This window comes from Solenopsis invicta, chromosome 16 (assembly GCF_016802725.1).
Source record: "Solenopsis invicta isolate M01_SB chromosome 16, UNIL_Sinv_3.0, whole genome shotgun sequence".
Lineage (NCBI taxonomy): Eukaryota > Metazoa > Arthropoda > Insecta > Hymenoptera > Formicidae > Solenopsis > Solenopsis invicta.
The window spans coordinates 8,438,646-8,461,069 of record NC_052679.1 but is presented as its reverse complement, the minus strand read 5'-3'; the positions used below and the strand labels follow the sequence as shown (position 1 = coordinate 8,461,069).

Here is a 22,424-nt window from a genome sequence, read left to right as displayed (position 1 = left end):
TACATTTTATTCCATTTTTTTTTCTTACAATTTTGCCAAGTTGAAATCATGTCTTTTATTACAAAAAAATACAAATTGCTTGACACTGCAAAACGCATGATATCAGTATAAAATTACCTTTTCAAAAAAAAGGTAAAGAAAAGCACCAAGTATGCGTGTGCGTGCACTTTATCTTTATTTTTTTTCTAAACCCAAGTGATATTATTTTTGTATTTTAACAGAAAAAATTTTTTATGCTAATTTAATTTTATAAAATCCAAGTAGTACTACTTCGTACTTTATATTTTCATTGAAAAATTTTCCTATTCTAACCCAATTGGTATGTATTTGATTCGCTAAAACCTAAGTAACAGTGTAAATCGTGTCTTATTACAGAAAAAAAAAAGAAATTACATATTGCTTAACACTACAAAACGCGTGATATCAGTACAAAATTACCTTTTCAAAAAAAAAAGGTAAAAAAAGCGCCTATGTGTGTTGCGCGCAACTTATTTTGAAATTGTGTAATTTAATAAAAATGATATACGTTTATTAAAAAAAAAATGTGTGAAATCTTTTAAAATGCACCTATTATAAAGAGAATATACTTTTTCTACAAAATTAAAGTAGTCGTTTGTAATTTTGTATTTGTAATTTCTTTGAAAAACATTCCTATTCTAACCCAACTGGTAGTATCTTCAATTTTTATACAAAACCCACGTGGTACTATCTCTGTATTGTTATTGAAAAATCTTCGTATTTTAAAAATTCAAGTAATAGCATCTTTAATTCTCATTAAAATATTTTATTCTAACCCAAGTAGTATTTCTTTAAATATTGTGTAATTTAATTCAACCTAAATGCATTTTTCCAAAAAATCTTTTAAACAATCAAAGTACTATTTTTGTATTTTTATTGAAAAATCTTTCAATTTTAACCCAAGTGGTTGTATTTAATTTTAATAAGTTTCAATGGAATATTTAACATTTAATTTAAAAGATTAAAGAGGAAACGGTACAAAATGAGAAAAACACAGGAGCCTCCACCTTTCGAGACAACCCGAACATAGAAACAATATGTATCTATATCACAAACATATATATAGTAAGAATAGACAAAGTAACGTTTGATAGAAAAAAAAACAAGGCAGTTATAGCATTTCTCTTTTTCTCTCTCTCTCTTATTCACACAATTATCTCTACTCTAAGCTATGTGTACAGTGTAATATCATTACCAATAAACAATTAATAAACTATCTTCTCTAGTAGTCATTGACTATAGATAAATCTCTTTGTAGGAAAAGTGCTTAGAAATTTAAATAATAAATACCAATATCCAAATAATAATAAAATTAGAACGCTTGTAAAATTAGAACGGTGTATTCGCAAATGCATGGTGGATGTTTAAACGCGTTCACATTGGCTGATCAAATTTGTTTTGCTCCTTCATAACCATGTTAAGAAATTGTAGTTGTAATTTCGTTCGTTCTCTGTAAGGCAATTTTCTTAACCCTTCACCTAATAGTAGTAAAAATCCGTCAACTCCATCAGGTTGTTTATTGTCTCGTAACGCTGCGATAACGGCTTCATTTAATTTGTCACTTGTTTTGTCTACTTTTCTTTCTGAAATAATATTGATTTTTAATACGAGGTAAATTTTATAAAATTTTTAATAAACTAAATATTAATATAGGATATACTTTTGCTTGACTCCAAATTGCTACTTCCAGCAGAATTTGATGGTGTTGATGATGAGATTGAAAAATTACTACATGTTGGTTGAGGCATCACTTCTGAAGGTTCAATAATTTCAGTTGAATTTTCATCATCCACCGCATCCACGTTACTTTGGACATTTAATGGTAGACTAGTGCACGTCCTAAACACAATAATGACCCTTATACTTTTGAGTAATATTTTAATAAGAATCTTACCTTTAGGTAAGGACTAAAAATAACAAAGTCAAATCTGAAGCATCTCTATTTTGATATCTTTATTTTAATATTGTATATTATTTAACTTACGCAGATTTTTCGAAGACGTCGTCCAAAAATTTCATTTGTTCGTAAAACCTGAACGAAATTTTTCTTTTACTTAGTGATTCCACACTAGACCCACTTGGAATGTACGGGAGGGTCCCAGATGCGCACAGACCCAATTGGACCCAATTATAACGGCCGATGCCTAGAGTATTTCCGTTGGTTGAGTTAGATTAGATTACGTGATTGGTGGTGTCCGATCGGGTCTGTGCGTATCTGGGACCTTCCCGAATGTGTACGTATGTTCCTTTTTTTTAGCTTTCAAAAAACAATCTCTCAGATATCGCCATCTTTTTTTGCATTCTGCTATACTGAGTATTCCTATAAGCATACATCATAAATATATTTTGTTGGGTTTATTACTGAAAGTAAATATTTGAACACAATCACAATCATTAAGCTACAATCATATGGCTAAAATATACGAACCTCCTAATGAGTTGCATATTTCCTGCCAAAGTGCTTTATTTTTTAAATTGGTTCTGTCGCTTGCTGGTACTCTATGGTCATACAATGCTTTTTTTGAGACACAAAGTATATTAATAGTTCATCATTATCGAATTCTTGGAGACTGTTATTTGATTGCACATTGGATCCATCTTCGTTTGAGATAGATACTAAACATGAAAAGATAATACCATCAGCAAACACATGAAACCCAGTCTATTTTGCACTATTGATAGATAAGACAACATAATTTTTTAATTATACTTACCGACAGTAACTACCATATTTTCATCCACATTTAGAGCATGACAGTCCTCGTTGAATGGATGAAAACAAGAATGTTTCAATAAATCCGTGTTTTCTGTTAACGTGTAGCCGCAATATCCACATTTTTTATCCTAAATAATAACAATTAATCTTTATTTAGAGTTTGTAAAAAAATTGTTAAATAATATTGCATTAATATAAATCTAGTCAACACTAAGCATCAAGTTATTACATTTACGTTAACATTTCGCAAGAAATATAAATAAAATTTATTTATTGTTGAGGTTAGAGATAGCCTAGGAAGAAATGATAACGGAATCAACGTCAAATTAACTGAAAATTCTATTATCAGCTCTCACTGGAAATGATACTCAGTGACAGAGAAAATATGTCATTAAAAATTCTAATATTTTTTATTCTTACGAATTTCTGTTGAAGGTTGTCCATTTTTATCACACATACACACACACACACACACAACAAGTAACCGGCGTAACCATGATGGAAGGATAACATGGTGTGTCAGTTCGCGCGTGTCTCTCTCTAAAAATTAGCCCTCTTCGTCTATCGGTGGGCTATAGTTAATAAGACAGGCAACTGTGAAAAACAAAATTATTTAGCGTCAGCCTGTTGGTATGCTGAGTCATCTATCCTTGTTTCATGCACTTATTCAAGTATCTGCTTCTCTTTCTATCGGGAACAGTTATGCACGTGAAGTGTTACACTAATTTTTGACCGAAGATTCGGTTCATTCGGTTAGTTTCCTCCATTTCCTTTTCATCGTAAGAACACGTGTGAAAGAAATAGGAAACAGCGTAAGAGTGTGCAAGAAATTGACAAGCTTTTAATATGTTGTAATACAGATAAAAATGTGGGACACGTATTTTTATATGTATAACAACGGGCCCATATAATTGTCAAGAGGATAAAACACACTCTTGAAATAAATTGATTTTTTAATTTCTGAATTAAAAAATCTTAATATTTAAGTAATACCATCGAAATGGTAAAAAATATAAAAAAAAGTTTTAAATAAAAGTTTTATATATTTCTATGTATTTTATAACACTTTGTTTAGATTTTTTTTAATGTTATTTTTCTCGAAATTTTCCTTCTCTTCTAAATTTCTGAAAAATTTAAAATTTACTTTATATCAAAACTTATAGCATATTTAACAACAAATTCAAACATGTATGGTGAAGTTATAGTTCGAAGACACATTTTTCAGAAATAAACTAAAAATATCTATATTGCTATACACGCGCCCCATCCATATCTGCTTTATGGCGTCTATTGTTAATATATATTTATTTTTTTAATAACTACAAAATTTTTCGTATTATTATATTTTTATGTTTTTTAGGTTTAATTTTATTGTTTTTTATTTTTTATTTATTTATTTATTTACTTATTTAATTTTTACCTATTTACTTTTTATTGCTAAAAATCTATACAATAATGAGGACGCTCAGAATTTAACTGAACAAAAATAACTGTATTTGCTTGTCTTATTATTAAGTTTTTCCAATTTAATATTTAATTTTGATATAACAACAAACTTGTTCAATTGTAAAATATTAAAAAATATCACTTACATGCAAATCACACCTTCCTTCTGACGTATGTAAATCGAGCCATGAAAATATACATACAAGGATAGAAAGAGAAACTAACATGTGTGAAACAAAGAAGGTAGATCCAGCATACCAACAGGCTGACACTAAATAATTTTACTTTTCATAGTTGCCTGTCTTATTAACTATAGCCCTTGCAGAGCAAAAGTGGGCGTGGTTTAGCCGAACTGCACACACCATGCTATCCCTTCCACCATGGGCGTAACCTACAAGCGTTGCGCATAAAGTAAAAACTTGCGGATAAAATTCGGCGGAACGAACGTAAAACTGATTGGACCAATCACGAGCGTTCCGCCAATTCCGCATTGCGCACGTTCCGCATCCATGGGACTCCAGCCAGGAGACATCTGATAATGAGCGGAATTATAAATATTCCCTCGTTGGGAGTTTTCAAAAATATTATCCCATCCGCCTAATTCTAACGTAATAATATAAAAAAACGTTTGCCGAAATTTTAATAAATCGTTTTTCAGAAATGAACAGAGTAGATCAGTACAAATAAATAATATGTAAAGTAATTTTGCAATAAAAAAGGAAATTTTAATTAGTTTTTAATTATCCTGTTATGTCATTACATTCATTTTTTATTTGATTATATGGGTGTGATAACTTACAGCGTAAAAAACATTTACATTCAACATTATACATGTAATATAGATAATGTATTAAAATTTTAATAACATATTAAATAATACGTATTAAAATTCAAAAGCAAAGAATAAAAGTGAAAAAAAAAGTTATTCACGACGGGTCTTGAACTCGCATCCTTTGACTTAAGGTGCCTTTTCATGCGACGCTGAAACGCTCATTTTCCAGCGTCAAGAAATAACCTAACCTAGTCCGTGCGAGGAAACAATATTAGATATATCTTTGCTGTGTATCACTGTGTATCACTGAAGTTCATCATGTATAATTATAAATATCATGCATGGTTGACAGAATGTGCAAATTTAATTGAAAAAGGAAATCGGGAAAGGAACGTAACTCATGCAGTTATTTTATCAGTAATAGTAGCAATAATGAAAAAAAAGAAAAAGAGATCGTATACTCCAAAACGATACTGGATTGAACCTATATTTAGAGAAAAAAATTTACATGGATTTTACAATAAGATATTTACTGTGTTACAACTTCAAGATTTACGATTTTAAAAATTATTTTAGAATGTCTTCAACTCAATTCGAAGAACTTTTGAGTATTACTGGTCCTTATATTTACAAGATACATAAGAGCAGCTTCATTATTTAAACATGTTTTCTTATAATATCCACATTTTACGAGAAAATTCTAAAATTATTAATTCAATCATGTACAACCTCAAAAATTTTACATGCATTCTCATATTGTATTGTAACGGTACGCGGTTTCGGTCGGTTCGGTGCGGTGCGGGAACTTCGGGATCGGACCGGATAAGGCTCGTCGGTTGGTCAGGTGTCCGTAATGACTATACCCAGTGTTGTTAAGTGCAAACGATAGAGAATGATTTATTGCTGATCAAGAGAAGAGCACAAGAAAAGAAAGGAAAAGCGTTGACAAGAAGCATAAAATACATAGATCGTTTATAGAGATGATACTATCATAATACTACAGAGCTAATACTAGAGATAATAATACAGAGCTAATACTAGAGATAAGAATACAGAGCTAATACTAGAGATGATAATACAGAGCTAATACTAGAGATCATAATACAGAGTTATGCGGGCTGCTTGCCCGTACGGTCGGGGAGGCGCGGGACGCGGCGGGATTGGCTAACGCGGTGGCGTGAGCGTGTGCGCGAGCGCGAGTCGTTGCCGATGCGGTCGTCGCCGCGATTCGCCCGAGCGCGCCCCGTGCAAGTGGAGCGCTTGATCGACAGGTTGCTTGTGCCCTGTCGAGGACTAGGTTACAAGTTTTGTCGGTGCGGCAGTCAAGGTACTCGAGGACGACGGTGATTGGTCGAGAATGCTCGGCCGGTGATGATGACGAGAATGCTCGTCGAGGATCTCGGACGTGATTGGTCGAGAATGCTCGGCCGGTGATGATGACGAGAATGCTCGTCGAGGATCTCGGACGTGATTGGTCGAGAATGCTCGGCCGGTGATGCTGACGAGAATGCTCGTCGAGGATTTCAGGGTTGATCGGTCGAGGATACTCGGCCGGGGGTACCGACGGGGATGCCCGTCGAGGATATTTGAGTGCGACGAGAATGCTCATCTTAAGGGAGCGATCGAGAATGCTCGGTCTGTGGACGGGTCGGATAGTCGGACGGATCTGACTTGTGCGTTCCCACTGCCGGCTTATATATCCGAACGCGCGGCTGAGCAAGCCAATCCGCGCGCTCGGTCGGTTGAGCCGGAGTGGGAGCGTTACGGAACGCCACGGTCGGCGCGCGTGTCGCCGCGTGGTCGCACGGCGAAGTTCGGTCGTGCGCGCACGTGGCCCTCGACTGCACTCGGCGTTCGGTGTTCGGAGGACGGAACGGAGGCGCATGGACGGTGGAGGGGCGTATCGTTACATCACCCCTCCCCGTTTAGGCTGCGTTCAGATTCTCCACCCGGTGAGTGATCTCTGGGTGACTGGGTAAATGGGCGGAGCTAATGAAAAGCTCCCTAGTGGTTTATGGAATCTGAACGCACTCTCAAACATTGGGTGTGTTTAGCAAATAACGCTGAGAAATAGTAACATAAATATCTCAGATTCAGATTAAATTACATAATAAATTAAGATAAACGATAAAGATAATACATAAATATTTTACTATGAATATTTTTATCAATATAACTAAAGTAGATGAAAATTAAATGTTCGTAGAATAGGACGAATCAATTTAAACAATGACTAAGTTTCCACCGAGGGTTCGAATAGGGTCAGAGTCGTGTCAGAGTCGGGTCAGAGTCGGGTTGGCTCGCCTGTTTCCACCGGATCAAAATTATAGTAGGGTTGTGGTGGGGTTGCGGCAAGGTTGAATGTTACCAACTGTATACAAGGTATCCTAACATACGTTAAAGGTTAATGTTTACAGTTACAAGATTATATGTTATATGTTTATAGTTGAATTAAAATGGATCCAAGAGCTGTAATATTAATTTTACAGTATCAAAATAACATGCAGAAATTATTCCTTATTTTACAAAATCGGCGACGAAAACTAGCACAAAGGTTATGGCATATAATATTTGATATTACAAATACATATTTACTTGCATTTGGACAAATAATAGCAATGCAAAGTTTAAGACAACCTCCACGAATGTGGATGAAAGCCAGAAGTTCTGACTTTTGGGAAAGAATCGTACTAACAGAATATTTAGATGAAGACTGGCTCGAAACATTTAGAATGGAAAAATTTGTATTTCTTTACATATGTGACAAACTACAAAATAGATTGCAACCTGCAGTACCATTCTTGATAGCTAGAGAAGCAATTTCTGTACAAAAGGCAGTTGCAGTTACCATATTTTATCTTGCAAGCTGCTGTGAATACCGAGTTATTGGTAACTTATTTGGAATTCATAAGACATCAGTGTGGAGATGCGTCCACAAAGTTGTCAAAGCAATAAATGATATACTACAGCCAATATGGATCAAGATGCCTAATGAATTTGAATGTACAATGACTGCTCAAGTGTATGAGGAACGTACACACATCCCACAACTCATCGGGGCTATTGATGGGACACACATTCCTGTGTTACCACCTGCAGATGGATATAAAGATTTTATAAATCGGAAGGGATGGCCATCAATAATATTGCAAGGTGTAGTTGATCATACACTGAGGTACATGTAATAAGTTATGCATATAAAAGTCTATATATAACGATATATTTAACATACTAAAATTATGTACAATATTTTGAATAATTAATGTTAGATTCAAAAATATTAATTGCCGTGCCCCTGGATCAGCACATGATGCAGCAGTCTTCAAAGAATCAAATTTCTTTACATACTACAAACATTTAATACCACAGGTGAGATAACAAATGTTATTATGGAAATTAAATTATTAAATTTTTACTTAAAATAATAAACAGAAAGAATTAGACTTTGATTATTCAATTGATTAATTAATCAAATAAATTATTAAAGCAGGATTCAAAAATTGTTATAGTTAGGACTAAATTAATATTACAGAAAAAATATAGAATATTCAAATTTAAATCAAGATATTAATATAAATTTATAATTGTATCATAATTCTTGTACAATCTTTCAGAAAACAGTGACATTAAATAACGTTGAAATACCCTTTATGATAATGGGAGACCCAGCATATCCTTTGCTTCCATGGCTGCTGAAAGGATATACCAGATGTAGACGTCTAACTCCGGAAGAAGAATCATTTAATGTTTATTTAAACACTGGGCGTGTGGATATAGAATTAGCATTTGGACGTTTAAAAGCGCGGTGGCGTCGTATTTTAAAAAGGATTGATACCCACTTCACCTTTGCGCCCCAAGTCGTAGCTGCCTGCTGTGTGCTTCATAATATTGTAGAATTTCACAAACAAGCATTCAAATATGCATGGATGAGAGACATTGGTGAATTTAATGTACTTTTTCCACAACCAGAAGGAACAATGTCACATGAATATGATGATTTGAATGCATCAAATATTAGAAACACACTCATGAATCATTTATCTCAATTTCCCCTACGGAGATCATTCCGTTAATGTAACAGGATTAGTTTTCTGCAAAGAGCATGAACTGCGCATCCGTATCAAAATAGTACAATACATCAAATGTGGTTGACAAAAATTACAAATATTTTATAATGCAAAAGCATTTTATTATGTGTTTACATAATATACTTCTTTTAATATTAATATTTTTATATAAAAGTAAAAAATATTTTGTACAACTTTTGTAAAATAAAGGGTATTGTATAATTGAAAAAAAACATCTTTAGAATAGACTTTTATATATTTAGAATCAAATTTTAAAATTATTAATTTATAGTAGAGTATAAATTTTTCTAAGATTACTCATATAAAAAACACACATGTAATAGTATCATATAAAAATAACACGCATAATACAAAGAAAATTTTAATACTTAAAAAATATGTGGTAGGTAGTTTCTTAGCAATCTTTGGCTGATGACTATTTTATTTACTTTTATCTAAACATGTTCAATGTTTTGTACTCAATGTCATCTTCGATCACAAGACAAGTTTTATATTGTGATCTAATTGGTATATAAAGTAAATGTTAATAATTTCATATTGCATAAAATTCTATCATGAATAACATTTGATCATAAACTAAAAATCACGAATTTTAAAAATTAAACAAATTAAACAAATTTTTTATAATACGAAAGATATAAAATAAAGAATATTGTATAACATGAAAGACTTATGTCTCATTATATCTTTAAATCTTAAAATTATTATTTTTTGTTAGAATATAATTTTTTTGAAAATCACTCTTATGAAAAATAAACGAAATAATACATCAAAAGAAATAATACATCAAAACGACGCATGAAACAAAGCTAATTTGAGGCTGCTTTCCTTTTAAGGAGCACAGTTGACACAAGCGTCTTTTATTTTTGTTATTCATTAAATACTGCAAAAGAATAGAATGATGCTTGTGTCGACTTGTGTCATTAAATGGAAAGCAATCTTAGTACTTAAAAGATATATTGTAAGTAGTTTTTGTTAACAATCTTTTACATTGATGACTATTTCAGTCACTTTCAACTTTATCTAAATATTCAATGTTCTCATATTCAATGTCATCTTCAACCTCAGGACAAGACAGTGTTTCACCTTGTGATCTAATGGATGTATGAAATGAAGTGGATGAATTTTGTAGTTGTTCAAATGTAGTTTTTGATTGATTGGAATTTAAAGGTGGTTTTGTTGTAAATTTGGGACTCGCTTTTTTAGTTTGATTTGACTTTAGGCGAGTTTGCGTTTCATACAAAGTACAAGGATAGGCTGTACTCTTATCATTTTGACGTGAAACTGTTGGTTGTACAGAGCAAGGCTGATGTAACAAAGTTTCTGTGAACATTGGACTCATTGGTGGCATAGTAGTTGAAATCCCAGGAAATTGTTGAAATGGCTGATAATTTTTAGGAAAGGGAGAACTCAAATTCTGCATTCCTGTGATTAACATTTGTGTTTGCTGTAATAAAATATTATTGTATCGATCGAATATGTCATTATCAAGCTTGCGCTGCTCTTCAATAGTTTTTGTTATGAGTTTTTCTTGTGATTCCATTATCTTTTCTGCAAAGTTTTGCATAATATTTTTTAAGCCAGATCGTGGACCTTCGCGACTTCTAGATGTAGGTGTTTCACATATTTTACGTTTTTTAGAAGTGCTTGGTTTATCAGATTCATCAAATTCATGCAAATTAAAGGAAGGCAAAGTATCTCTACTGTCTTCCGATAAACAGTTTGATATTGGAGACATTGATGAACTATATAGAGTATCAGAAGATGATCTTTTCTGACAAATTGACGTAACTGGCGATAGGCTAGAACGACTACTGTTTTTCACGAATTTTTCACTCTGTGATTCATCATATTTTGATACTGATATTTCAGTATCACTTGCACAATAACCAGAGGTCTCATAATCTGAAAAATACATTATTAAATTATTAATTTTGTGTGCATATATTAGTATATTAATACGTAAAATATTTATAATAATTATAATTTGATGGATAGTAGTGCCGTAATTAAATATAAATTTAGACATTTGAAAATTATACCTAGGTTTTCAGGTTGTATAGAATCTATTCCACTTAGATTCACAATTGGTCGATGACCAAATATCTCATTTAATTCGTCAAAATAAGGACACTTTACTTTATCGTCGGTTCCTACGCCACTTACTGATAAAGCTTGTACTGTACTTTTAAATCGTTCTGTAATTAAAAAATTATTAAATATAAAAGATAATACCTACATTAAAAAAGCTATAATTATAACGATGAATTAAAACTCATTGAATTAGTTCCACAAAATAAATATATTGTAGTCATTAGCAGGTTATGGTATAAAATAAACAATTACAATATTTGTTTTAATTTACATACTTTTCATTGCTTTAAATTTTTCTAAAAGTTGCGTGTGTGTTTTGTTGTATCCTTTATCCTTGAATGCTTCCTCTACTTTTTTAAATATTTCTGAAGTTCGGAATTTTTTTCCGTCCATTAATGTTGTCACTTGCAATTCTTTTATGAGTGCTAAAAAGCATTCCGTTTCTTTGACATCCCAAGTAGCCGGCTTCTTTTTTTCTTGATTCATGTTCATTACTTAATAATAAAGCAAAAGTATATGTGAACACAACGCAACGCAACACAACGCAACACAATACGTTTGAAACGCAACTCAATTTGGATTCATTCTGTTGGCAACACGAGAGTAACCTCGATCGTTTCCATCGAACCCCATTTGGCCTCTACCCTAAAATTTTATTGGGTAGAGTTGATAGTGTTTCCACCGTAAGAATTCTTACTCCAACCCGACTCTGACCCGACTCTGACTCGATTCGAACCCTCGGTGGAAACTTAGTCAATGAAAATAAATTTTTATTTTAACAAATTAGATGAAGATATATATTGCGCATATCATCTATTATATGTATAGGCTTGTTTTCTATTCCTGCACTAGACTGCACTGGAACATTCCTTCTTGTTTTTACTAACTTTCAAATATATATTTATTTCACTTTAAGTGCACACTAATTCAGGGAGTTCAGGAACAGAAAACAAACAGTATATTTTATTAGTATCAGAAAATATTTAATAATACTAAATATCTTTAACATACTAATCTCAAATATAAATATTTATATAACGGTTTTGTGAGACTGTAGACCAAGAAACCTTACATTAATAGAATAAAAAATTAATATTTATTAATCTGTAATTACATAAACAGAATAATAAACAAAACGTTTAAACTTTACTTGGTTATTAACGTTTTTCTTTATTATATTTATACATTTTAATTTTTATTTACTATAATATTTTAAATTAAATTAATTTTTTTATTTTAAATTTGTTTTAAATATACGAGCTTTATCACAAATGTATAGAAATTTTTATAGCGATACATTTTGGAACGCACCTTTACGTCACCCACCCGTTTCACCCGGCTCAAGGACCCATGTGGTTTTTCCACTCTCTCGGGATAGACAGAGTGATAAAGTGAACGACCCACCTAATGTCCGGTAGGGGCACTCTAAAGGAATCTGAACGTTCTTTAGGTGCCTGGGTGCACTCGGGTGGGGAATCTGAACGCAGCCTCAAGTGGCGAACTTAGGCCACTACGCCGGGAATTCCCGTACGTAGTGGCAATGCCCGGTGCGATCGAACCGCAACGTGTAGCGGCGGGTCGCCAACCGCACCTTATACACTCGCGACACTCTCGCGGCGTGGTACGGCACATGTATAATTAGATCGTCGCTGACGCGTACCGGTACGGACGGAAGGGATCGCGGTGTGGTGGCCACGGGAGTACGGATCGTGGATGTTGGCGCGTCCTTTGGAGTGGCTGGTGTTCGTGACCCTTCCTCGTTGGTGTCGGCAGCGGCGGCTGGCTGGGTTGACGGGGCGGATGGCGGAATCGCTCGTTCGGTGGTCACCGGTATCGTGTCGCTGTCTGGTCGCGTGGTGATGGAGGCGGGGACGGGTGCGTGGTCCTCTTCTTCCAGATCGGAAAGGGTCCCGCCGAATACGGCCAGTAGGGTTGCCCTAGCCTTTTGTCGTGCCGTCGGGTGGTGTGGAGGTGGTGTCGGCTTCTTCGGCCGGCCCCGGTCTTTCGGCGCGGCATCCCTAGAGGACTGCACCTTCCCGTCGGGATCGTCGGCCGGCGTGGTTGAGATGGCTGCCGGTGTCGCTTTTCTGGTCGTTGGTATGCGGGGTCGGTTTAGCGGTGACGGTGGCTCGGTCAAGAGTGCCGCCAGCTTCCTCGCGTTGACAGCGGAGGATCGCTGCACTCGTACTCCGACGACCGGTGCGCTCTTTGATCGGTGATAGGCTGGTTGGGCCGGCTGCGGACGGGGCACCGGTTTCCTGGCCGCCTCGATGAGGGCATGCGGCGGCGCTCGGACGCTAGCGACGGGTTTCCTGCGTCTTTGAATTGGAGCTGCCCCAGATGACCGTACGGGTACTCCGTGTGTGCTGGCGGTCGGCAGCGGTGCGGCTCTGGACGCCCGGTGGTGGGGGGTCGGCGGGAATAAGTCCGGCTGCTGCGTAGCCGTGGCCATGGCTTGTGCCCACAGTTTCTCGAACTCCTCGTCGTCGTCAGCTGGTGCTGATAGTAATGCGTCTAGTTGCTCCATCGCTAGAGGTAACTTTCTGCGGTTTCCGGGCCGGTTGGTCTGCCTTATATACCTCTCCGGGTTTGGGAGAGGGTGCTCCTTCCCTCGGGATGGCATGGCTCCTGGACGTGATTTTCACGTGTTCATCTCCTGGCAGGGCCATCGGCATCGGATTCTGCTGTCTCATGGTTGCCGTCATCTGCCCGGTCGTCGTCCGCACGGTCGTCGTCTGCTCGGTCGTCGTCTGCTTGGTCGTCGTCTGCTCGGTCGTCGTCTGCTCGGTCGACGTCTGCTCCGGTGTGATCGTGTTGTTCGTCTTCGGTATCCTCTGCATCGGTCTGTTCGGCAACGGCTTCTCGTGTGCCCGGCTTAAGGTCTTGCACGTGGACTCGACGGTGCCATTTGCCCTGCGGGTCTCGGATGTCCACGATCACGGGGGAGTGTATTTTGCGGACTTCGAACGGTCCGGCATACTTAGGGGCCAGCTTGGCGTTAAACCCCTGGCCTTTATTGGATAGCAGATGTTCTCGCTTCCATACGGTGTCCCCTAATGCCGGTTTCCACGCGCGCCTACGTAGGTTGTAGTGCCGCTCTTGCCGGTTGAAGGCACGTGCCAGGTTGGTTCGCACGACTTCGTAGGCCTCCCTCAATCGCTGTTGATTGGCGGTTGGCGCTGCTGCCGGTACGGGCCGTCGATCGCGGAGTCCGGTTGGTTCTTCCAGTTCGCGCCCGTGGTTTAAATAGGCGGGCGAGTATCCGGTGGCGTCGTGCGGAGCCGTATTATAGGCGAACTGTAACGCGCCTAGTTGCTGGTCCCATAGGCGGTGGTTGTTCCCCACGAACTGTGCTACCATCGTCTTGATCGTCCGGTTCGTTCGTTCAACGGGGTTGCAGTGAGGGGCGTAGGCCGGTGTGGTACGATGCTCCACCCCTAGTTCCTGCAACAGGGCTTTCATCGGTCGCCCTATGAACGGCCTACCGTTGTCCGAGATGACCTGCCTGGGACATCCGTGCCGGCAGACGATACGGTCGGCGACGTGTTGCGCGATGGTCGCCGCGGTCGCTCGCCGCAGTGGGCTTAGCTCGACCCACTTCGTAAAGCGGTCTTGCATCACTAGTAGCCACGTATGGCCACTAGTGGACCGCGGAAGGGGTCCCACCAAGTCCATCGTGACTTGCGCCCACGGCGCGTCGACATGGGACGTGTGCAAGAGTCCGGCTGGCCGTGTCTGCGCGTGTTTGTGCCGCAGACAGCTCCGACAGTTTCGGACGTACCGGGCGATGTCGGCGAACATCCCCGGCCAGTAGTAACGCCGCGCGGCTCGGGCAATAGTTTTCGCGATTCCCAAGTGCCCGGCGGTGGGGGCATCGTGCACCTGGGTCAGGACGGTCGGACGCTCCGGTCGCGGGATGCACCGTTTCCACTGAGCCTCGGCCGGCTCGTCCTTGAAATCGGTCGAGTGAAGGATACGGCGGTAGAGTCGGCCCCCCCGAATCTCATAGTCAGGGAAGTTCTCCGGGCGCCCACGCACGTGGCGGAACTGTCGGCGGTACCAGGTACACGCGGGCAGTGTTCGGTTGCAACACACGGAGGGCAGGCGGGAAAGCGCGTCAGCCACGCGGTTGAGCTTCCCGGCTCGGTACCGTACGTCAAACGAGTATTGTTGGAGCTCGAGTGCCCAACGCCCGAGTCGTCCGGTGGGAGAATCCATGCGGCGTAGCCACTGGAGGGCCTGGTGGTCGGTGATGACCGTGAATTCGTAGCCCTCCAAGTAGCCCCGCAGGTGTCGGATTCCCCATACTACGGCCAGGCACTCGAGCTCGGTCGCGCTGTAATTTTTCTCGGCTCCGTTCAATGAGCGGCTGGCGTAAGCAATGACGCGTTCGCCGTCTTCGAAGAATTGCGACAGGACGGCGCCTAGCCCGTGCTGGCTGGCATCCGTCTGCAGCAGGAATCGTCGCGAGAAATCCGGACACGCGAGGGTGGGTGCGGTGGTTAGCGCCTCTTTCAAGTTTTGGAAGGCGCGCTCCTCCTCCGGACCCCAACGCCACCGAGCGTTCTTCCGCGTGAGTTGGGTAAGGGGTGCCGCGATGGCGGCGAAGTTCGGTGTAAACCGTCGATACCACGAGGCCAGCCCCACAAACTGGCGGATCTGGCGGATGTTAGTGGGAGTTGGCCACTCGGTGACGGCCCGGACCTTGTCCGGATCGGTGCGGATACCTCGTCGGTCCACGATGTGCCCGAGGTACTTTAGTTCGGTGCGGCAGAAGTGGCATTTTTCGGGATTTAACTTTAGGCGTGCCTCTCGCAGGCGGCGGAACACCTCCTCTAGGTGTTTTAGGTGGTCGGCAAAGGTCGGACTGGCAATGATGACATCGTCCAAGTACACGAATACGTGCGGTTCGAGTTCGGGCCCCAAAATCCGGTCGAGAAGTCGTTGGAAGGTGGCCGGGGCCGAGTGCAAGCCGAACGGCATCACCGTGAATTGCATCAGGCCGCGACCCGGTACGGTGAAGGCCGTGATGGGACGGCTCTCCGGCGTTAGGGGGATTTGCCAGTACCCCTTCTCTAGATCGAGGGTCGAGAGGTACTTGGCTCCTCGCAACTTGTCCAGCGTGGGTGTGATATGCGGCAAGGGGTAGGCGTCCCGCTCGGTCACCTCGTTGACCTTCCTGAAGTCTATGCAGAAGCGGTGCCGGCCGTCCTTCTTTCTGACGATGACCACCGGGGAGCTCCACGCGCTATTGGAAGGCTCGATTACCCCGGCGGCCTCCATTGCGTGGACTTCCTCGTCGATGATCCGTTGCATTGCGGGGTTCCGTGACCGATACCTTTGTTTAATGGGGTGTTCGGTCTTTACACGGATATGGTGCACGGCCTGGTCGGTGGGTCCTCGAACGTGTTCAAACTTAGCGAGCTCGGTGGCTAGAAACGCCTGTAGTTCCCGCTCCTCCTGCGGTGTGCGTTCGGTCATCCCGGCGGTGACCCCATGCGTGGGTCGAGGCTCTCGGCGTCGTCGGGCTTGAGGGGGCGGCGGTGGTGGGATGGTGAGACCAAGCTTAGACCACAAATCCGTCCCAATTAGCAGGTCGCTCTCCAGGGACGGGAGGAGCTGGAACGTGTGCTCCAGCTTCCGCCCGGCAACGTGTAGCGGGAGACGGACTCGCCCCGGAGTGGTAGTGGTGGTCCCGTCGGCCAGGTGGATGGTCTCGTTCTGGACCTCCGGCCAAATGCGCAAGGTCTTGGCGTGTTCGGCGACCCGGCGGTTAATCATTGAGATCTCGGCCCCGGTGTCCAGCAGGGCCGAGAATCGGCGCGGTCCGACGCGCACCGTAATGTGCGGTCGCGGCTGGTATTTTATCTGGATGCGGGCCGAGGGGCGGACGCGTCCTCGGCCGGTGGCGCGTTTCCCGCTCGGGGATGGCACTCCCTAGTCAGGACTCCATCCTTGCCGCACTGCGAGCAGAACTTGCGGGCCGGTCGCTTGCAGTCGAAGCGGCTATGGCCGCGCTGCTTACACCGCCAACAGGCGGTGTTTCGGTCGTAAGGCTCAGCGGTGGTGGCGGCGGCCGTGGTGACTTTACGTTTCTCTGCCCGGTTCTCGCTCTCCTGCGCCTTGGTGATCTCCTCGAACTCGGCGGCCTGCTCTGCCAGGTCGGCGAGGTCGGTAGCGTCGGTGAGGCGCACGTAAAGTTTATATTCGGCCCTCAGGTTCTCATATAACCGGTCGACCTTCTCGGCCTGTGTGAACCCGCCTGCGCGCCGCATCATGGTTTGCAGGGCGGTCGCGTATTTGGCGTAAGGCTCCTTTGGTTGTTGCCTGCGCTCCTGGATTTCTCGGGCGAGCTTGGCCTGGTATCGTCGGGGCAGGTATTGCCGTCTGAGCGCGTGCGTAAAATCGGACCAGGTGTCCCAGCTGTCACGCTCGTTCCGGTACCAGGCCAGCGCGTCGCCCTTCAGAAGTTCGGGTAGGCCAGCCTTCATCTGGCCGTCGGTATATCGGTACTCCTCTTGGAGTTCGGCTATCCGCTCCAGGAAGGACAGCGGGTCCCGGCCATCAAAGTGGCAACCCCACTTTCTCATTTGGTTCATCACCTTGCTATGGGCACCGTGGTCGGTCGCGTTTGTTAATTCGGGGCCCGGCGGTGGTACGGAGGGACTGGGCATCGCGGCAAAATGATTTTTCACGCGGTGGCGGAGTTCCTCGGCGGTACCGGAGGCCTCAATCTGATACGATTGGGCCAAGACTTCGAGTTGCTCTCTCGGTAAGCGATCTATCCATTCTGTCAACGGCATTGTCGTATCTGGGTATAATCAGTCGGTCGTTTAAAACGGTCCCTGTTCGGGCGCCATGTAACGGTACGCGGTTTCGGTCGGTTCGGTGCGGTGCGGGAACTTCGGGATCGGACCGGATAAGGCTCGTCGGTTGGTCAGGTGTCCGTAATGACTATACCCAGTGTTGTTAAGTGCAAACGATAGAGAATGATTTATTGCTGATCAAGAGAAGAGCACAAGAAAAGAAAGGAAAAGCGTTGACAAGAAGCATAAAATACATAGATCGTTTATAGAGATGATACTATCATAATACTACAGAGCTAATACTAGAGATAATAATACAGAGCTAATACTAGAGATAAGAATACAGAGCTAATACTAGAGATGATAATACAGAGCTAATACTAGAGATCATAATACAGAGTTATGCGGGCTGCTTGCCCGTACGGTCGGGGAGGCGCGGGACGCGGCGGGATTGGCTAACGCGGTGGCGTGAGCGTGTGCGCGAGCGCGAGTCGTTGCCGATGCGGTCGTCGCCGCGATTCGCCCGAGCGCGCCCCGTGCAAGTGGAGCGCTTGATCGACAGGTTGCTTGTGCCCTGTCGAGGACTAGGTTACAAGTTTTGTCGGTGCGGCAGTCAAGGTACTCGAGGACGACGGTGATTGGTCGAGAATGCTCGGCCGGTGATGATGACGAGAATGCTCGTCGAGGATCTCGGACGTGATTGGTCGAGAATGCTCGGCCGGTGATGATGACGAGAATGCTCGTCGAGGATCTCGGACGTGATTGGTCGAGAATGCTCGGCCGGTGATGATGACGAGAATGCTCGTCGAGGATCTCGGACGTGATTGGTCGAGAATGCTCGGCCGGTGATGCTGACGAGAATGCTCGTCGAGGATTTCAGGGTTGATCGGTCGAGGATACTCGGCCGGGGGTACCGACGGGGATGCCCGTCGAGGATATTTGAGTGCGACGAGAATGCTCATCTTAAGGGAGCGATCGAGAATGCTCGGTCTGTGGACGGGTCGGATAGTCGGACGGATCTGACTTGTGCGTTCCCACTGCCGGCTTATATATCCGAACGCGCGGCTGAGCAAGCCAATCCGCGCGCTCGGTCGGTTGAGCCGGAGTGGGAGCGTTACGGAACGCCACGGTCGGCGCGCGTGTCGCCGCGTGGTCGCACGGCGAAGTTCGGTCGTGCGCGCACGTGGCCCTCGACTGCACTCGGCGTTCGGTGTTCGGTGGACGGAACGGAGGCGCATGGACGGTGGAGGGGCGTATCGTTACAGTATTAAACAGATATTCAAAGTATTACTTCATGTTTAATAATTTACCTCCCTTTCTTTGCTGTGCATGATGAAACCGGAGCAAACAAAAATTTTCAACTAAAAAATTGCACAAATGAATTTATATCAAATTGAATTTATATCAATCGAGGGATCTCCAATAACTCCGTCAACTACTGCCGACGCTGGACGCTGGAAAGTTGGTTAGGAACGAACATTTTAGCGTCAACCATAGATAAAATTACATAGAGTGAACATAAACAAAACAAGCGTTGAGCGTTTCAGCATCGTATGAAAAGGTACCTTTACAATGCGAGCACCTAGACACCTGAACCTCAGTGAAGTTAGCCGGGCAACTTCAACATATCGAACTTTAATTAATTGCATTCGTTTGGTGGTCGTTTGGTGGTCTTTGGTAGTCTAGTCCGATCGTTTGGTGGTTAGTCGTTTTCCTGTAAAATAAAGAAGTAATTTTCGGTGTGAAGTTAGCCGGACAATTTTTATTTTTCAACCGATTTAACTCAAACAGGGCTCATTCGACGCGGAATCGTTTGGTGGTCACTAGAGTCCTATATAAAGGCTGTGTTCCGTTTTTACTGGCAGTACTGAAAATTTATAGTTCACGTCACATATACTATACATTTTCAGTACTGGCAGTTAATATCGGAATACAGCCAAAGAGAGAAGCGACATCGAACCCCCACCACAACCTTCAGCATCCAATTGAGTCCTCCACCGCCATTTTGAGACCGCTCTAACGTCATCAAATATCATTCGTATCATTCTGCAACAGCTGTGTTTACAATATGGCTGCTCGCTTAGCCAATCAAGTATCAATCAGATTACCAATCAGAGCTTCGGACATCAATGTCGCTTCTCTCTTTATATAGGACTCTAGTGGTCACGAATATCGCGATGAAAACGTTTGGTGGTCAATCGTTTTCCCGGAAAATAGAAAAAACCGCACGCTCACGCCATGGGTTGCATGAAAACGTGACCTAAGCTGTGTAATTTGGTGGATAAATATTATTTTTCAACCGATTTAACTCAAACAGGGCTCATTCGACGCGGAATCGTTTGGTGGTCAACTGTTTTGTTGAAAAATATATGTACAAAACCTATATGCCTACTTTTTTGTTCATAAACGATTTGAACAAAAAAGTGGGCATCAAACGATTCCGCGTCGAATGAGCCCTGTTTGAGTTAAATCGGTTGAAAAATAATATTTATCCACCAAATTACACAGCTTAGGTCACGTTTTCATGCAACCCATGGCGTGAGCTACGGTTTTTTCTATTTTCCGGGAAAACGATTGACCACCAAACGTTTTCATCGCGATATTCGTGACCACCAAACGATTCCGCGTCGAATGAGCCCTGTTTGAGTTAAATCGGTTGAAAAATAAAAATTGTCCGGCTAACTTCACACCGAAAATTACTTCTTTATTTTACAGGAAAACGACTAACCACCAAACGATCGGAGTAGACTACCAAAGACCACCAAACGACCACCAAACGAATGCAATTAATTAAAGTTCGATACGTTGAAGTTGCCCGGCTAACTTCACTGAGGTGACACCTGAGCCATTCGTACTGCTTACGAAACATGTTAACGGAGCTAAAGTCACTAGATTAATAAAGTACCGCAATTCATAAGACTCAGGGTGCAGTCCCATGGAGCGTATCAGGCGTATCGCGGATTGCGCGTATCGAAAATCTGACCAATCGCGAACGTTCCGCTGCTTCCGCTGTTCTTGGTTCGCTGCCGTTCCGCCGAAGTTATTCTTTAGCGTATTCAATCGAGCGGATCAGAGCGGATTGAGGTTAACATAAAGAAAAATAGCAGTTTCTTGTAATTGATACAATTAAAACAATTATGAACAAAGGAAATATAAGTCCTGTGAGTAGCATATAGCATTTTAAAATATTATTTTTGTAATACTTATTAATTATAATATTTTAAGGTTAGTTTAGAATTTGACGAAGCATATTTTTGATTAGTCTACACTGATTATTTCAGTTTAATATAAATACGGATATAAATATTGTATTATGAATTGCAAATTACAAATTGCAAATTACAAATATTGGTCTGACCCAATATTTCCGTTTTCCTTTATGCGCAATTTTTCTCTCGTTTTTTAATGCTAAATAATAAAGCGCATAAAGATTAATAATTTTACGATGTATTTCATGCCTGGTAAAAACATCGTAATTTATTCGTTTTAAACGTTTTATTAATAAAGCAATTGAAAGCAATATTGTTTTCGATTTCATTCTGCACCTGTTAAAAGTCAAATGTTTTATTTACTTATACTAAATAAATTAATAAATTAAATAAAATTCACTTTATATATACTGTGAATATTCTACTATTCTTCCGTCTGCTTTTGTTCCTACGGTCCCATGAAGCGGAATTCGCGTAAGCGGATCAGCGGTTCACCAATCACAAGACTGTTTGGATGAGAGAAATAACAAAATTCGTTTCGTGATTGAGCATCCGCTTAATACGCTTACGCAAATTCCGCTTCATGGGACCGTAGGAACAAAACGTTCACGTACCGAAAGCAGCGGAACGTTCGCGATTGGTCAGATTTTCGATACGCGCAATCCGCGATACGCCTGATACGCTCCATGGGACTGCACCCTCAGGCTGCGGTCCACTTAAGCCTGTTCTACAATAGCAGTAAGCACAAGACGTAAGGTTGTAGCATTAATCTAGGATCATAGAACTTAAAATATCTTTAAAACCGTGCTGTCTACAATGGCTTTAAGACAGACCAATCAGGAGAAAGAATGTTTAATGTTAAAAGCAATGGACGACTTGAAGTAAAGAGGTTAGCTTGGGCTACTGTTAAGGAAGGATTGTCCAAGAAAAAGACTGGTAAGTACTTGCAAGATTTATTTATTTGAAATCTGTTAAATGCTCAAATATTTTCATTAAAAATTAATGTGGATTCATATAATGAATGCAAGTATATTTGCGTAGGCACCGATGCCGAACATAGATTTAGTTACGACAACGGTTTGGAAGAAAAAGGAAAAAAGTAATCCAATTGATGTGATAAAACACCTAAAGCAAGTATCAACATTTTTCTTTCTGTGATCAATTATACTCAATCATAAATTTATTTATTTTTATTTTGTGTTGTTTAGAACTACGTCAAACTATAAAGGAAAAACAACATATGAAACTTCATCACAAACGAACGTTCCGTCAACT

The 22,424-nt window shown here is 41.5% G+C and overlaps 3 protein-coding genes, 1 long non-coding RNA gene and 1 pseudogene across 6 annotated transcripts; 2 read left to right on the top strand and 3 right to left on the bottom strand.

Annotated features, from left to right (window-relative positions):
• Nucleotides 1-1,129: 1,129 nt before the first annotated feature.
• On the bottom strand, nt 1,130-3,277 carry LOC105206583 (annotated as a pseudogene).
• Nucleotides 3,278-7,179: 3,902 nt separating this feature from the next.
• Nucleotides 7,180-9,241, top strand: LOC105203213 (protein ANTAGONIST OF LIKE HETEROCHROMATIN PROTEIN 1). Of its 3 annotated transcripts, none has more exons than XM_011171984.3 (4): nt 7,180-7,334; nt 7,399-8,127; nt 8,222-8,321; nt 8,567-9,241. In XM_011171984.3, exons 2-4 carry the CDS (start codon nt 7,409-7,411, stop codon nt 9,023-9,025), a joined length of 1,278 nt encoding a protein of 425 aa, XP_011170286.1. In that variant the 5' UTR covers nt 7,180-7,334; nt 7,399-7,408; the 3' UTR covers nt 9,026-9,241. The 3 variants fall into 3 exon arrangements, with proteins under 3 accessions (XP_011170286.1, XP_011170287.1, XP_011170288.1); XM_011171985.3 differs by having other exon boundaries at nt 7,195-7,334; nt 7,442-8,127; XM_011171986.3 differs by having other exon boundaries at nt 7,218-7,355; nt 7,442-8,127.
• Nucleotides 9,242-9,256: 15 nt separating this feature from the next.
• Nucleotides 9,257-11,897, bottom strand: LOC105203214. Its single transcript, XM_011171987.3, has 3 exons — nt 11,410-11,897; nt 11,083-11,238; nt 9,257-10,945 (listed from the first exon to the last, which is right to left on the bottom strand). The coding sequence occupies exons 1-3, from the start codon at nt 11,624-11,626 to the stop codon at nt 10,044-10,046; spliced, it is 1,275 nt and encodes a 424-aa protein (XP_011170289.3). The 5' UTR covers nt 11,627-11,897; the 3' UTR covers nt 9,257-10,043.
• Nucleotides 11,898-12,644: 747 nt separating this feature from the next.
• LOC120359694 (extensin-like) lies at nt 12,645-13,586 on the bottom strand. The gene has a single exon (XM_039458292.1). The coding sequence runs from the start codon at nt 13,584-13,586 to the stop codon at nt 12,645-12,647; it is 942 nt and encodes a 313-aa protein (XP_039314226.1).
• Nucleotides 13,587-21,832: 8,246 nt separating this feature from the next.
• On the top strand, nt 21,833-22,248 carry LOC113002789. Its single transcript, XR_003268129.2, has 2 exons — nt 21,833-22,085; nt 22,191-22,248. It is a non-coding gene; the product is annotated as an uncharacterized LOC113002789 (long non-coding RNA).
• The last annotated feature ends 176 nt before the right edge of the window (nt 22,249-22,424 follow it).